Raw genomic sequence first — 13,372 nt, forward strand, 5'->3', positions numbered from 1 at the left:
CCCGACATCAGGGGCCTCGCCGGCTCGCCTGCCCGTTCGCCGCCACCGCGCTGCCGGTCCCATCAGGAGGAGCCCTCGCTCGGCGCCGGGCGGCACTGCCCACCCTCGGCCCCGAACCCGGGCTCCCTCTAGCCTCAGCTTCCGCTTCCGCTTCCGCTTCCGCTTCCGCCCCGCTCGGCCCCTCGCGCGCGCGTGCGCGTGCGCGCGTCTCTACGGAGCCTCGGCGGGACCTCCGCGGCCAAGATGGCGGCGCCGGCTGGTGCTGTTATGACTCCGGCCGGCGGCGGCGGCGGCGGCTCTTCTCTGGCCGGGACGGGCAGCAGCAACGGGGCTGGCATGGAGGTGGACGCGGCGGGTAAGGCGGGGCCGGGGCGCTCCTGGGCGGGGAGGCGCGGCCGCGGCGACCGCCCTGACCGCTCGCGCTCTTCCCCGCCCCCCTCTGGCTGCAGCGGCGCCGGCGGTGATGGCGTCGGGCGTGACGGGCAGCGTGTCGGTGGCGCTGCACCCGCTGGTCATCCTCAACATCAGCGACCACTGGATCCGAATGCGCTCGCAGGAGGGCCGCCCCGTCCAAGGTGAGCGGGCCGCGGCGGGGGGGCCCCGGGCGGATGGGAAGCCGCGAAGCCGGACGGACGGACGGCCTGACACCCCTTCCCGCCCTTGCCAGTGATCGGGGCCCTGATCGGCTGCCAGGAGGGCCGCAACATCGAGGTGATGAACTCCTTCGAACTGCTGTCGCACGCCGTGGAGGAGAACGTGGTGATCGACAAGGAGTATTATTACACCAAGGAAGAGCAGTGTAAGCAGGGCGATCCGGCGGCGAGGCAGGCTTGGGAGCTGCTGGGCAGAGGCTCGTCTGACTTCCCTTTCCCTCCCCTGCAGTTAAGCAAGTGTTCAAGGACCTGGAGTTCCTAGGTTGGTATACCACTGGTGGCCCCCCCGATCAGTCTGACATCCATGTCCACAAACAGGTGAGCCCCCGTTTTTCAATCTGAAAAGAGAGAGGGCTGGGAAGGTTCCCTACCGATTGTGGCACAGAGAGGTGGCCCTTCGTGTGGGCAGTCCTGAATGCGCCCTTTCCTCTTCTACAGGTTTGTGAGATCATTGAAAGCCCCCTGTTCCTCAAGCTGAACCCCATGACCAAGCACACCGACGTGAGTACTTACACCTCTTCCCTGCCCGCCCCCGAACCCTCCAGCAGCTGCCCCTCCATGTTAAGCAAGGGCCCAACGGTGAGCTATGTGGTGAGCTGTGTGCACTCTTTTCCCGTAGCTGCCAGTCAGTGTCTTTGAGTCGGTGATTGACATCATCAACGGAGAGGTAATTCTCACTGCTGCAATTTCTGCTGCCTGTCCATTTCAGTGTTCCTGGCAGTCCAGAGTCCTGGAAAACCTCAGTTCACACGTTCTGTTCCGTGAGCTGCTTTCAAGCTGGGGGATCGAAAGGGGCATTCTTGTGCAGCCTGACTATAAGTGGGCATCCATTCCGTCACCTAGGAACTCTGTTCATTTCTCCTCTCCCTTTGCTCCAAGGCCACAATGTTATTTGCTGAGTTGACATACACGCTAGCCACAGAGGAGGCAGAGCGCATTGGAGTTGATCACGTGGCACGGATGACAGCAACAGGCAGTGGGGAAAACTCCACAGGTGAGTTAGGGTGAGCATGTTGAGGGTTGGCATGCGATGAACCTCCTGCAGCTGTTGCTGAATATGGACATAGTTTGGCTGGGAGGGGCATAACTTACCATCCATATTGTGGTGTGATGAGCTGTCACCCCTTACTGCATTTAAACCCTTTTGACGCTTCATGCTTCCAGGCAACTACTAGGGGCACAACTCTTTTTCTCCTTGTTTGTCTCCAGTCGCTGAACACCTCATTGCGCAGCACAGTGCCATAAAGATGCTCCACAGCCGTGTCAAACTTATTTTGGAATATGTTAAAGCCTCAGAAGCAGGTGAGACAGAGCGGCAGGAATGCAACAGCAAGCCCAATGGATGTCCCATGCCCAAATGGGCAGCCAGCGCCAATCTCACAATGTATTTCCTTCCCATACAGGTGAGGTACCTTTCAACCATGAGATCTTGCGAGAAGCCTATGCCCTTTGCCACTGCCTGCCTGTACTGAGCACGGACAAATTCAAGACAGATTTTTATGATGTGAGTTCTTGGGAGGGGAAGAGCTCTAGCTTGCAGCTGACTAAATGCAGAATGGAGTTGTTCACAGAGGAAGCGGGGACTACTGTATCCTCCACCCAGAAAAGCTGCCATGCTTGAAGCAGACACAAATGGAACATGGGGGAGAGGCAAAGGGAATGTGGCAGCCAACCAAGTGAAACATGGGGAAACAAAAATGATTCACAAGTTTTCCTCAAGCTGATGGCACTGAAAGAAACCCACGGCTGCTTCAGAGCTGTGTGCAATGCAGGCCCTAACCTCCCCCAGCTTTCTGATGCATGTTTTGTCTCCTTCCTAGCAATGCAATGATGTGGGCCTCATGACCTATCTGGGCACCATCACCAAGACCTGCAACACCATGAACCAGTTTGTGAACAAGTTCAACATCCTCTATGACCGTCAGAGCATTGGGCGCCGCATGCGAGGACTTTTCTTCTAAGATTTGGTGCTCCCTAATAAAGTGGTTGTGCTGACTGAGATGTTGTGCGTGTTGACAGGGAGCGTCCACAATCCAAGTGCTGTGTTGTTTCTTCCCATGAAAAGCCTACCAAGTCCTGCGTTCTCGCTGAGGCACAACCGGGGATAGTTTTGAGTATAATGTTCTGACTTACGCTTTTTGAATTCCATCTGTGTGCAGAGTTTATCACTGAGTAAACAAAAACCAAATGCATAAGAACAGGAGAGGAGATACACAGCCCAGCGATGGCACTTGGGGAAAAAGAGCTTGGAGTAACTCACTGCAAACTGAATAAGCCAGCAGTATGACAGGATTGCAAGGGAGGCAAATTGCAGTTTAGGCTGCATAAACTTAAATATGATTTCCAAGTCACGGGGAATAATTGTTATAGTCTGTTGTGCTTTGGTCAGACCTCCATAGCTCTGGACATTTTAAACAGTAGGAATCAGAGAGTTTCAGATCAGATCAGAATCAGAAGGTTCAGAGAGAGGCAACAATGAGCAATGGATTAAAAACCCTTATGTGCTTTCCATGGCAGATTCCAATTAAACATTAGGAAAACCTTTCTAAGCGTAAGAGTGATCCAATTGCTCAGGCAGTGGGTTTCCCTCCATTGGATGTATTCAGTGGCGTCTGGGCAGCTATCTGGCTAGGATGATTTGAGTTCCTGCACTGAGGCAGGATTGGTCTCAAAAGCTTCCAATTTGATGACTCCATTGTATTTATCTTAAAGGCATATTCTGCATCCAGAGAGAATACGGGGGGAAGGGGGGGTTCATCTACTTCTGTTCTCATCAAATCTAAGTTGGCCAACTCAATGTAAGGGGAATTTGGTTATGCGCACACACGAAAGCCTTTCTTGCATTTGAAGTTGAAGCAAATCCTTGAATGGAAGTTGCTGAGAGGGAGAAAACCAAGGGGATGCCATTTTCTTTGTTAAGTCCCTTGTATGCTCCATGTAGACACTATCACATGACTAGATTTGATGTACCAAATATGCTTCTGTACACTCTCCCTTAAAACAGTCTAGTGTATCCTTTGCACTGCATGACCAACATGATGTACTATCAAGGCCCAGTCCTCTTTTGTAGCAATATTTTCCACCTTAGCTGTGCCTTGCAACCCTAACCCTTGCTTGATGTACAATTTCCACCTAGCTGATGGCTTTCCCGCAGGTCTGTTTCAGCTGGTCACCCGCTCACTCTCTTCACAAGGCCACATTCCTTGGTTCCTTTGCTCTTTGTTTGCCCCCCACCGGCCCACCCACCCATTTCCCTGAAGCTCTTTTTGGGCTCCTGACTTCAGAGAGTCCATAACAGTAGTCATTGTTTTGGCACCTGCCATCCTAAGCATGTGCAGCAGCTATCTTCCCCAGACCACCTCTAAAAAGACACCCCCAAAGATACAGACAATTTATTGAGAGAATAATGGCTTCAATTTCAGAAGAGTTGGAGTAGCAGCTGCCACCAGGCACCCATATCAAATAAAAGTGAGGCGGGTCTTTTTCTGGTTCACATGCCAGATGTTGAGTTCCTCATATTCGCTCAGAGCAGCCTGAAACTGGGTGGGGGTGAAGCCCTTTGACACACAGTGCTGTTCAGCCTCCGTGAGCTGGACGGAGTGAGCACCTCCAGGAGGAACCAGTTCTCGGATGGCTGCAAAAATCAACTCAGAGGGACGCTGCATCCTGTGGGAGTGAAAGAACAGATTATTCCTGTGTCCCCTTCTCCCCATGCAACAGATTACCAGTGATTACAAGGATTTTTAGAGGGCAAAGGCCCCCCCTCACCGGTTTGGTTGTCCCTTGTCTACCAAAAGGGAATCTTTAGACATCTCCATCAGGCGCATTGCCTCATTGACATCCTCCTTCTCAACCATGTCCACACGCCTCAGCCGTGCCTGAACAAGGGGAGGAATTGCAACACTGTCAATTCAGAGTCCAGCTTCACCAAGACGGCTCTAATTGTTCAGATAAACATGATATCCCTATAGCTCATCACTGTCCCAGTATGGCATTAGATCATTTCAACCCAAGTTGAAATCAACCTCTTATCTGTCCAGGGCTGGAAGTCGTTGCTAATCGTATTCTAATACACTGATAGCAACAGTTTTGAAACGTGGTTAGGAACCTGCAATTTCATTTATAAGCAAACTGACACAGTAGATCAATTCAAATGCATGGATTCAAGGAAAGGGAAGCAATTTGGATTATGGTGGATCACTCCACACTAGGAAAGAAGCCAAGGAGAGATGCTGTTGTCAAGTAACAATTTCTTCAGTTCTTAATGTCTGGAATTTGTACTTGATACAGGTAGGCCTTGGTTAACAATGGTAATTGGGATCAGGCACTCCATCACTGACATAGTTGTAATGCGTGATGTCACATGACTGAACCAACTTACGATGGCAGTTCTGGCAGTTCCAGTTGCCACCTTTAACCAAATCCCACACAGTCATTAGACGTGACGTCACGTGATCACCATCTGTGACCTCCTGCCGGCTTCTCCATTGACTCTGCATGCCAGAAGCCAGCAATGAAAATCACAAATGGCAATCATGTGTCCGTGGGATGTTGCAACTGTGATTTCATGCCAGTTGCCAAGCACCCAACTGCAATCACATGACCACAGAAACGCTGTGATGGCCACAGCTACAATAACCAGTCATGTGTCATCTCATTCAGTGCCGTTGTAACTTCAAATGGTCACTGAACAAGTGGTCGCTGAGCAAGGACTACCTGTAGTTGATTTTACTCATATGTTCTAGTGGTTAAGGCAATGGGCTAGAAACCAGGAGGCTGTGAGTTCTAGTCCTGCCTTAGGCACGAAAGCTGGCTGGGTGACCTTGGGCCAGCCAGTCTCTCTCAGCCCAACTCACCTGACAGGGTTGTTGTTGTGGGGAAAATAGGAGGAGGAAGGAGTATTTGGTATGTTCGCAGCCTTGAATTATTTATAAAAATAATAAAGGCAGAATATAAAATAAATAAAATAGAAATTCTCTTGGTTGCAGTCCTAATTTTATATATAAAAGACAAATATTTTGTACAAGTAAAGAGCTAACTCAATGAAGCTAAAAGGTCTGGCTACTCCTGTACCGTCTTAAGCATGGTGCTAAGCTGAAAAAGCTCAGGTAAGAAAGGAAAATGTTCAAGACAGCCTTTACTACACTGAAATTCAATCTAAGGAACAGCAGCCAGGACCCATACAGTTGCTCACTCCGTGAGGTATGAAATACATAGCTTAACCATTAAAGCTTGAAGTGAAATGAAGCAAGTTCCATCTTCAAAGCCTATCTTCTTTACAATGAGACTTTGGGCACAAAACATAATTTCACAATGGCCTCAGGTTTTAAGGAACAGCTCATACTTCACATTTGCAGAGTACAATCCTCAATGGCTATGCACACACCCACAGAAGAAAGGGATGCAAAAGCTGAAATTTAAATGGCAACAGAATCCAATTAGCAACCAAGGAGAATTCACTTGGAAGAGAAATAGCAACCTGATGCCTTTCAAATATATTTGAACTACAACTCCCACAATCCACTGTCAGTACTTGTGCTGCCTAAGTTTACACCCAAACCATCTGCATGGTATTAGTCCATGTAGTCTTTGAGGAACAGGTGCTTTGCATCCAGACAGTTTTCAAAAGAACTGTTGGTAACAGATTCTTGGGATTGCGCTGTTTTTCCCTGCAGAACAACTTTGCAGCTGCCCCTCCAGAATCGGCTTTGCATAGCCCTGCCACATGGAGGGCCATACCACCACCATTTTAGGCAACCATCTGTGCTGAGTCTTCTTCAAGACCCAGTCTATCCACACCATTTCCATGCCTCCTCCACAGTAGGAAGCTAGCTCCCAATCTCTGTTCTGAAATGGAGAGCTACCAATTCCTTCTCCCCACATTGCTCACCAGGGCTGTGGCCAGACGGAGGATCCCCAGTAAGGTGCGGGCTGAGGTGTAAGTGGTATCCCTGCTGGCCCGGGCCTCCTTCCGCATCTCCACATAGGCTGCCGTGATATAATCTGCCAGGGATTCTGGCACAGCTGGCTGCTTTCGCTTGCATGTGGCTATGTATCGCCTGTGAGGAGATCAAGGGAAAAGAACCTGATTTGGGTTCACTGTTACAGCCCCACCTCCCCAGTCTTCTGGCAGCAACAGCTTCCCAAGTCTGGAAAGCAAGTCTTCACCTACTCACCTCATCAGGCCCATGTCAAGCTGCTGGAACTGGCAAGGCGGCTGCCGGCTGTGCTGGTGTACATAAGTGATGTGCTGGGCCAGACTGTGGAAACAAACCCCTCTTAACAGACCAGACGGATAGGGTTGAGGGAGGGGAGGGGCTGCCCAAGTGGCTAGCGACGCTCTTACCGTAGGTCATTGTCCCGGTCAGGCCTATCTTGGATCAGCCAAAGTAAATCAAAGCGAGAGAGCAGGGCTGCAGGCAGCTGGATATTCTGCTCCAAGCTGCGTTTGGGATTATAACGTCCATAGGCAGGGTTAGCAGCTGCCAAGATGGCACAGCGGGCGTTCAGCGTGGTCAGGATGCCTGCCTTTGCAATGGAGAGGGTTTGCTGTTCCATCACTTCATGGATAGCTGTGCGATCAGACTCCAGCATCTTATCAAACTCATCAATGCAGCAGACACCCTGGTCAGCCAATACCAGGGCTCCGCCTTCCAAGGTAAGCTCCCCAGTCAGTGGGTCACGCAGAACAGCAGCAGTCAGCCCCACACCAGAGGACCCTCGACCTGTTGTATATTGACCTGTAGGGATGGGGCAGAAAACTTTGAATACAGAGACTGGCACAACAGCCCCGCTTAGGGAGCAAATTGTGACAAAGCTGATCATCTCACTTCCTCCTCTCCTGCCCCACCACTGATGCTGAGCGGAGCGGCTTTATATTTATGCCCCTCAGGAATTTCCAAAGGACCCCGGCTGACCTAGGCATTTGGATACTGGATACACACATGCATGTGCATGTGTGAACCAGTAAGTATTTCCATAGGTTTTTTTTTCTTTAAGTCAGAGCCTCAGCAAAATCTCCCTGCTCCCCAAGGGTAGCCTATCTTCTTCCTTGGCAGAAGCTAAACAACTCTGGCACCCATTTGTACTAGAGGATGACCACCCAACAGATGCCACAGCCAGCTGATCAGCTCTGCACATCCCAGCAATCAGCCAGCAGATCACATCTCCTTATTAAAAACTCACTGCGTGGTGCTAGCCGGGTGATATAAGACAGCAACTGAGACTTGGCTACACCAGGATCTCCCATGAGGCAAATGTTGATGTTCCCTAGGTAAAGCAGAGAAAAAGTAGGGGCGTTATTTGGGCCAATCCCCGAAAGCATCACAGGTTAAAAAGAAACTTTGGAGGAAAAACTGAACTGCCTCCCTTCTCCCCATCACTTTTCTGGAATGATATTATTAGCGTTGAAATCAAAGCTAAAGAACATAAACAGTGGGAAAGCACAGGAAAGGTGCCTGAGAGCAGGGAAGCAGGACTGGTTTTCCGCTTCTCTGCGCTGCACTTAGCCACAGAACTTACCCCGGATCTTCATGCCCCGTGGATTCTGGTCTACACCTCCCACCAGCAGCAGCAGCAGGGCCTTTTTCACATCCTCGTGGCCATAGATCTCAGGGGCAATGGAGCCTGCCAGTTTATCGTAGAAATCCTCCTCTGTAAGAAACAGATGACCGTATGCACATGCATATGGCGGTATACAAGGCTGATACAGAAGGGAGATGGACAGCTTATTCCTCTTCTAGAGGATCAGCCTTGTAAACAATTCAGCAGATGCTGAGGCGATGAGCGTCCAGCCTCCAACTGCAGGCAGGCAGACATTCCAGAAGCTCACACAGGGGTTCTTAAATATAGCTCCCGGTCTTCAGTAGGGGCTCAAAGTCTTCAGGATGTCATTAAAGCTACTCTTAGCACCACAATCACCCCACTGCTACCCAGGCAAGGTCATTGGACAGACAAGAGGGCACTGAATGTACGGCAGGTCCTTTGAGCAGCTTTTAAGTCCAGTTTTCACAATGCCAAACAGACAACAGAAGAGTCCAGGAGACAAAATGCAGATATTGTCAAATACAAAGATATGCTTCAACAATTGTTTCAATCAGGGTCAAAAACATAAGCAAGATTCCTTCAGGTGCTAGGCAGCATACAGCTAGATGTTGGACTATGATGGCTAAGGTATTAGACTATGACCAGGTAGACCGGGTTTAAGTCCATTGTCAGCCACAGAAGCTATCAGGGTGACTTTGGGCCAGTCAGTCCCTCTCAGCCCAACCAACCTCACAGGGCAGGGCTGTTATTGTGGGAAAAGTTGTACGAGTGTGAGGTCCTGGAAGGAAGGAAGAATGTACAACTAACAAACAAGTATATAGAATAATCAAATCACTAGGTATGGTTTGAAGTACAGAACAAGTGATAGCCTTAAAACCATTTACTAAGAAACTTTTTTCAAGGGGAGGAAGAAAAAAAGAGAAAAAACAAAGAATCATACCTGCAATCTGCTGCAGTTCTTCTTCAGTGAGTTCTGCTTCCCCCAGCACCTCCTGCTCACTCTTGCTCATACAAATAATGTGATGGGCCTCCAGGTACGTGTCTGAGAGAAGGCCCTGGGCACAGCAAGCAATACACTCAGCCCAGAGCCCAGACCGCGTCCTGCCCCACCCCCGCAGTCCCAGCTGAACTACCTGCCTGCAAGAGCTGCCGGAAGCCAGTCTGCCGCACAGGAAGAAAGATGCCAGTGACACTAACGTGGTCGCCTGGCTGTACGAGACGCGTGTTCTCGCCTTGCACGCTGACACTGATGGAGCGTGGCAAGTTCCCCACTGGCACTTGGTCACTCTGTAAGCAGTAAAGGCAAAATGTAAGGCTCCATCCCCAAACCACTCTAACTTTTTCTGCCCTTAGTTTTTAGCAAATCCCAGGCTACTTGGGAGCACCAAACAGGCTCCACATAAGAGAACAGGACACACTACTATGTACCATATTGGTAAACTGAAAATAAATAAGCAATGTTCCAGGTAAATTCTAAAAATGGTATTTCATATAACATAGAATGATGCATGTGCCACTCAGCAAATCAAGGATCAAAGTCCCTCCAGATGTCAAGATGTTCCTCCCATACAGCTAGCAGTTGGGAAAAGGCAAATCTGCACAACCTACAACTGGTTATCTCACCTTGCATTCGGTATGTTTAAGCTGTAATCAGTATGAGAGATCTCCGTGCCCCAACTCTACATTTTGATAATTTTCAGGAATTATTTGCTAGTTACATTCAAAAAAAGGAGAAGGAACCCAAAAATAGGCACCTTTCTGCAAGACACTAGTCCACCAAGTCTAAGCTAATCCTGCAAAGTGCAACTGGAAGCATCTTCTGCAAGCTTTACCTGAAGAGTAAGGCCAAACCAACATCTTGCTTTTGCTTCTCACAGATGAAATTACCCAGAAACAACAACATCCTGCCTGCATGGCACGGGGCCAGGTTATTTGAGGGACCACCTCTCCCCAATCACATGTACCTGTCCCATCAGGTCCAGCAGGAAGGGCATGTTGTGGGTCCCATCCACAAAGGAATGTCATCTGACAGGACACAGGGAGAGAGCCTTTTCTGCCATGGTACCTACCCTTTGGAATATAATTCCCCGAGGTCAGATTGGCCCCAACCTTGCCAGCCTTCTGGAAGGGCCTGAAAACATGGCCTTGCCATCTGGCCTCGGGATCTGGTTATTTGGGTTTTGAGCCAGCCAAGTGGCTGTATTGCTAGGAAAATTGAGGACACTCTCCCACAGATTGGAGGGGTATTTTTTAATGTTTTTATTGCTTGTAATGTTTTTAATTATTTTTGTTGTTTTTTGGTTACTTAGTTTTGTGCTTTTAACTCTTGTATGCCATCAAGAGTCACATATGTGAGATGAGCGGCTATGTAACTTTACCAACTTTATTATTTATTTATTGGTACCTTTGAGTCATTTTTGGCTCCTGACAACTGCCTGGATGAGCCCCTGCAGTTTTCTTGGCAAGATTTCAGAAGTGGTTTGCCATTGCCTCCTTCCTACGGCTGAGAACGTGTGACTGGCCTAAGGTCACCCAGCTGGCTTTGCGCCTAAAGCAGGATTACAACTCACCGTCTCCCAGTTTCTAACAGTGCCTTACACTACACCAAACTGGCTCTAAATAAATACATACATAAACTCCATTTTTTATTAAGCTCTAAGCCAGTGATAGTTTGTTTTTGGTTGGTAAAAGATACCATTAATCATTGATCATGGCTGACTGAAAAAAACTAAAAGAATTACATGTCTGGAAGCAGGAAGTATATGTTGTAAAATAAGAAATCACTGCTGCTAAATATAGATCATATTGTCAAGTAGCAAAATTGTCATGGTGGTACCAGAACTGACATGAGAATGATAGTATGAGCTAACCTATTCAACCTTTCTGCTTCCCTCCTAAAACCTTTTCATGCATCCCAATATGGACATGCATTGCAACACATCAATCTAACACTTTAACTTATTTGACAAATTATTAATTAAACATTAAGACTGCCTAACTCCATTGTGATTCTGAGCCACATACAGTACTAAAGCAATTTAAAAAATATAAACAAAAGAACAGTAGTTACAAATCTACCACTTGTGCCAATCTTTAAGCAGAGCCACATAACACACAAGGAGCCTGCCACCCATTCTAGCTTACAGCCTGGGTGGAGAATGAAATTTTAAGGGCCCTTTTAAACAAGTCTCTGGGGGGCTGTTGTTCCAGAAGTCATTGCTGAGGTGGAAAAGGCATGTTTCCTGGGCTCATTATGGAATAATGGAAGTTCAAACGCGAATTACTTTTCAAATTCATTACAAACTACCACCAATAACTTGGAGTTGGGTAGACATGTTTTTAACTCTGGCCCTAAAATCTCTTCAGAGGTGCTGCCAAAAACCATGCAAACCATGCTGTCTGTTTTAGAGGGTTGATACTTCTTATCAGGGGAGCCAGTCACAGGCCAGTGATTATGGTGCTGCACTAAGAACTGGGAAGCCAGATTTTAATCCTCCCTTAGGCACAGAAGCCTGCTCTGTGACTCAGGCCAGTCACTTGCACCCAGTCTTAATCAGCATAAGGCTCTGCAATAAATTGGCCGATAAACACTTCCCCCACCAATTGCACCAGGCACCCATAGGTTTAGTATGTGAACTGCAGCAAGCATGGTGCAAAGAAGAGAACTCTGCAACCAAGTCAGACAAATGCTAAGAACAACACCTCCTCTTGGTGCAAATCCACAAAAGTACCCAAACCAATTATCAAACCCCTCCCAAACTCACATGCTCCTGTATTTTCAGCTCCTGATATTTGATGAACTTGGAGCCCCTGCTCTGCAGATAGAGGCGGCCGCCAGCTCGGTTGGTCTGGCATTCCCGGCTAGGGCACATCAGCAGAGGCATGAAACTGGATGACTGTATCTGAAAAGAAGGCGCAAAGAATAAAAGGAAGCCCAGGCAGGCAAGGTACTGGAAACCCCAGGGGTCCTGCAAAATAAGCGACTCACTGGCTGGTAGGTCTCCGCACCACACTGATCGCAGCTGTAGGTGGCCACCACCATACGAGGCTTCACCTCAGAGACGCGAGTGATGATGCCCCGGACGGTCACCAGCTTTCCGATGGCATCAGCCTTCACCTCCCGGATCACCCGAGCCTTGGCACTAGAGGGCGCTTTGAAGTATAGCTCACTGTGGAGCAAAAGTGAAAATGAGCCTGGACAGCTCCAGCCAGAACGGCAGCCTAAGCCCGGCCCGCCCCAGCCCCCTTGCCCTACCTGCCAGCCGGAACTGGCATTCGCCAACCCAGAGGCCTCGCCTTCTCCCCAGAGCAAGTCCTCTTCAGGCTGCCCTTCCCGGGGCTACGGGTCGCAGCCGGGCAGCCGAGCCCCTCTTCCCTCCCCTCCCCTCCCCTCCCGCGGGAAGCACTCACAATCTGCGCAGGAGCTCCGCCGGGAACTGGTTCTGCGCGTCGCGGGGCTGCCCGGGCTCCCGCGCGCGCCCCTCCATCAGCAGCCGGTGCTCGAGGTAGACGTCCAGCGCGTCCCGGGGCGCCACCTGCGGGAGGGGGGAGGGGCCCGGTTAGCCGCGGGAAGCGGGGCGATCCCGGCCGACGCCCCCCGGCCCCCCGGCCCTCACCTCGCGCCGGCGGTAGCGCGGCAGCAGCTCCCAGACGGCGTCGGCGAAGACGCGCTCGTAGCGCTTGGCGTTCTCGCAGGCGGCGTCCAGCAGCGCCGGGTCCTCCTCGGCCACGTCGTCCAGGTCCACGTAGAGGGCCGTCTGCTCGCGCTGCGCCAGCCGCTCCTGCGGGGGCCCCGAGGGAGGGAAGGAAGGACGGCGTGAGGGGCTGGGGGGGCGGCCCCCGCCCGGCCTCCCTCCGAGCCCCCGCCCGGCCTCCCTCCGGCGACTCACCAGCTGCTCCCGGTACGGGAACCTCTTGCCCGGGCCCTGCCGCCGGAAGCCCTCCAGGAACGCCTGCGCCCTCTCTGCGGGAAGAGGGGAAAGAGGGTCAGCGGCGCCGGGAGGAGGGAAGTGGGGAGAGACGGGGGGAGGAAGGCTGCCCGCCTCACCGCGCTCCGCCGCGTAGTCACGGCCCTTGTCCGCCATCACGTCGACCTCACCGTCCCGCCGCCTCAGAAATGGCGCCAAAGCGGATCGTCCCGCCCGCCCCCAGGCCGCCCGGCCAATCGCCGCGCC

General features: G+C 50.7%; 2 protein-coding genes across 2 annotated transcripts; one reads left to right on the forward strand and one right to left on the reverse strand.

Moving 5' to 3' along the window:
* The first annotated feature begins 209 nt into the window (after positions 1-209).
* Positions 210-2,654, forward strand: COPS6 (COP9 signalosome subunit 6). The gene is made up of 10 exons (XM_063296762.1): positions 210-355; positions 450-575; positions 668-799; positions 883-971; positions 1,092-1,154; positions 1,273-1,320; positions 1,533-1,647; positions 1,863-1,955; positions 2,057-2,157; positions 2,474-2,654. Exons 1-10 carry the CDS (start codon positions 244-246, stop codon positions 2,612-2,614), a joined length of 1,020 nt encoding a protein of 339 aa, XP_063152832.1. The 5' UTR covers positions 210-243; the 3' UTR covers positions 2,615-2,654.
* A 1,377-nt stretch (positions 2,655-4,031) lies between these two features.
* On the reverse strand, positions 4,032-13,368 carry MCM7 (minichromosome maintenance complex component 7). The gene is made up of 15 exons (XM_063296766.1): positions 13,246-13,368; positions 13,088-13,161; positions 12,815-12,979; positions 12,609-12,733; positions 12,187-12,367; positions 11,963-12,100; positions 9,336-9,485; positions 9,139-9,253; positions 8,175-8,306; positions 7,839-7,922; positions 7,000-7,393; positions 6,830-6,913; positions 6,544-6,712; positions 4,422-4,531; positions 4,032-4,319 (listed from the first exon to the last, which is right to left on the reverse strand). Exons 1-15 carry the CDS (start codon positions 13,280-13,282, stop codon positions 4,112-4,114), a joined length of 2,166 nt encoding a protein of 721 aa, XP_063152836.1. The 5' UTR covers positions 13,283-13,368; the 3' UTR covers positions 4,032-4,111.
* Between the last annotated feature and the right edge of the window lie 4 nt (positions 13,369-13,372).

Source organism: Candoia aspera, chromosome 3 (genome assembly GCF_035149785.1).
Source record: "Candoia aspera isolate rCanAsp1 chromosome 3, rCanAsp1.hap2, whole genome shotgun sequence".
NCBI lineage: Eukaryota > Metazoa > Chordata > Lepidosauria > Squamata > Boidae > Candoia > Candoia aspera.

What these genes read in the sequence shown, in the direction of transcription:
- COPS6 (XM_063296762.1), top strand. Translation starts at nt 244, where the DNA reads ATGGCGGCGCCGGCTGGTGCTGTTATGACTCCGGCCGGCGGCGGCGGC. An exon ending in ACATCCATGTCCACAAACAG is followed by an intron (nt 972 to 1,091) that starts GTGAGCCCCCGT and finishes CCTCTTCTACAG; the next exon opens with GTTTGTGAGATCATTGAAAG. An exon ending in TTGACATCATCAACGGAGAG is followed by an intron (nt 1,321 to 1,532) that starts GTAATTCTCACT and finishes CTTTGCTCCAAG; the next exon opens with GCCACAATGTTATTTGCTGA.
- MCM7 (XM_063296766.1), bottom strand. Translation starts at nt 13,282, where the DNA reads ATGGCGGACAAGGGCCGTGACTACGCGGCGGAGCGCG. An exon ending in TGACTACGCGGCGGAGCGCG is followed by an intron (nt 13,162 to 13,245) that starts GTGAGGCGGGCA and finishes CTCTTCCCGCAG; the next exon opens with AGAGGGCGCAGGCGTTCCTG. An exon ending in GCGGAGCTCCTGCGCAGATT is followed by an intron (nt 12,368 to 12,608) that starts GTGAGTGCTTCC and finishes TTTGCTCCACAG; the next exon opens with TGAGCTATACTTCAAAGCGC.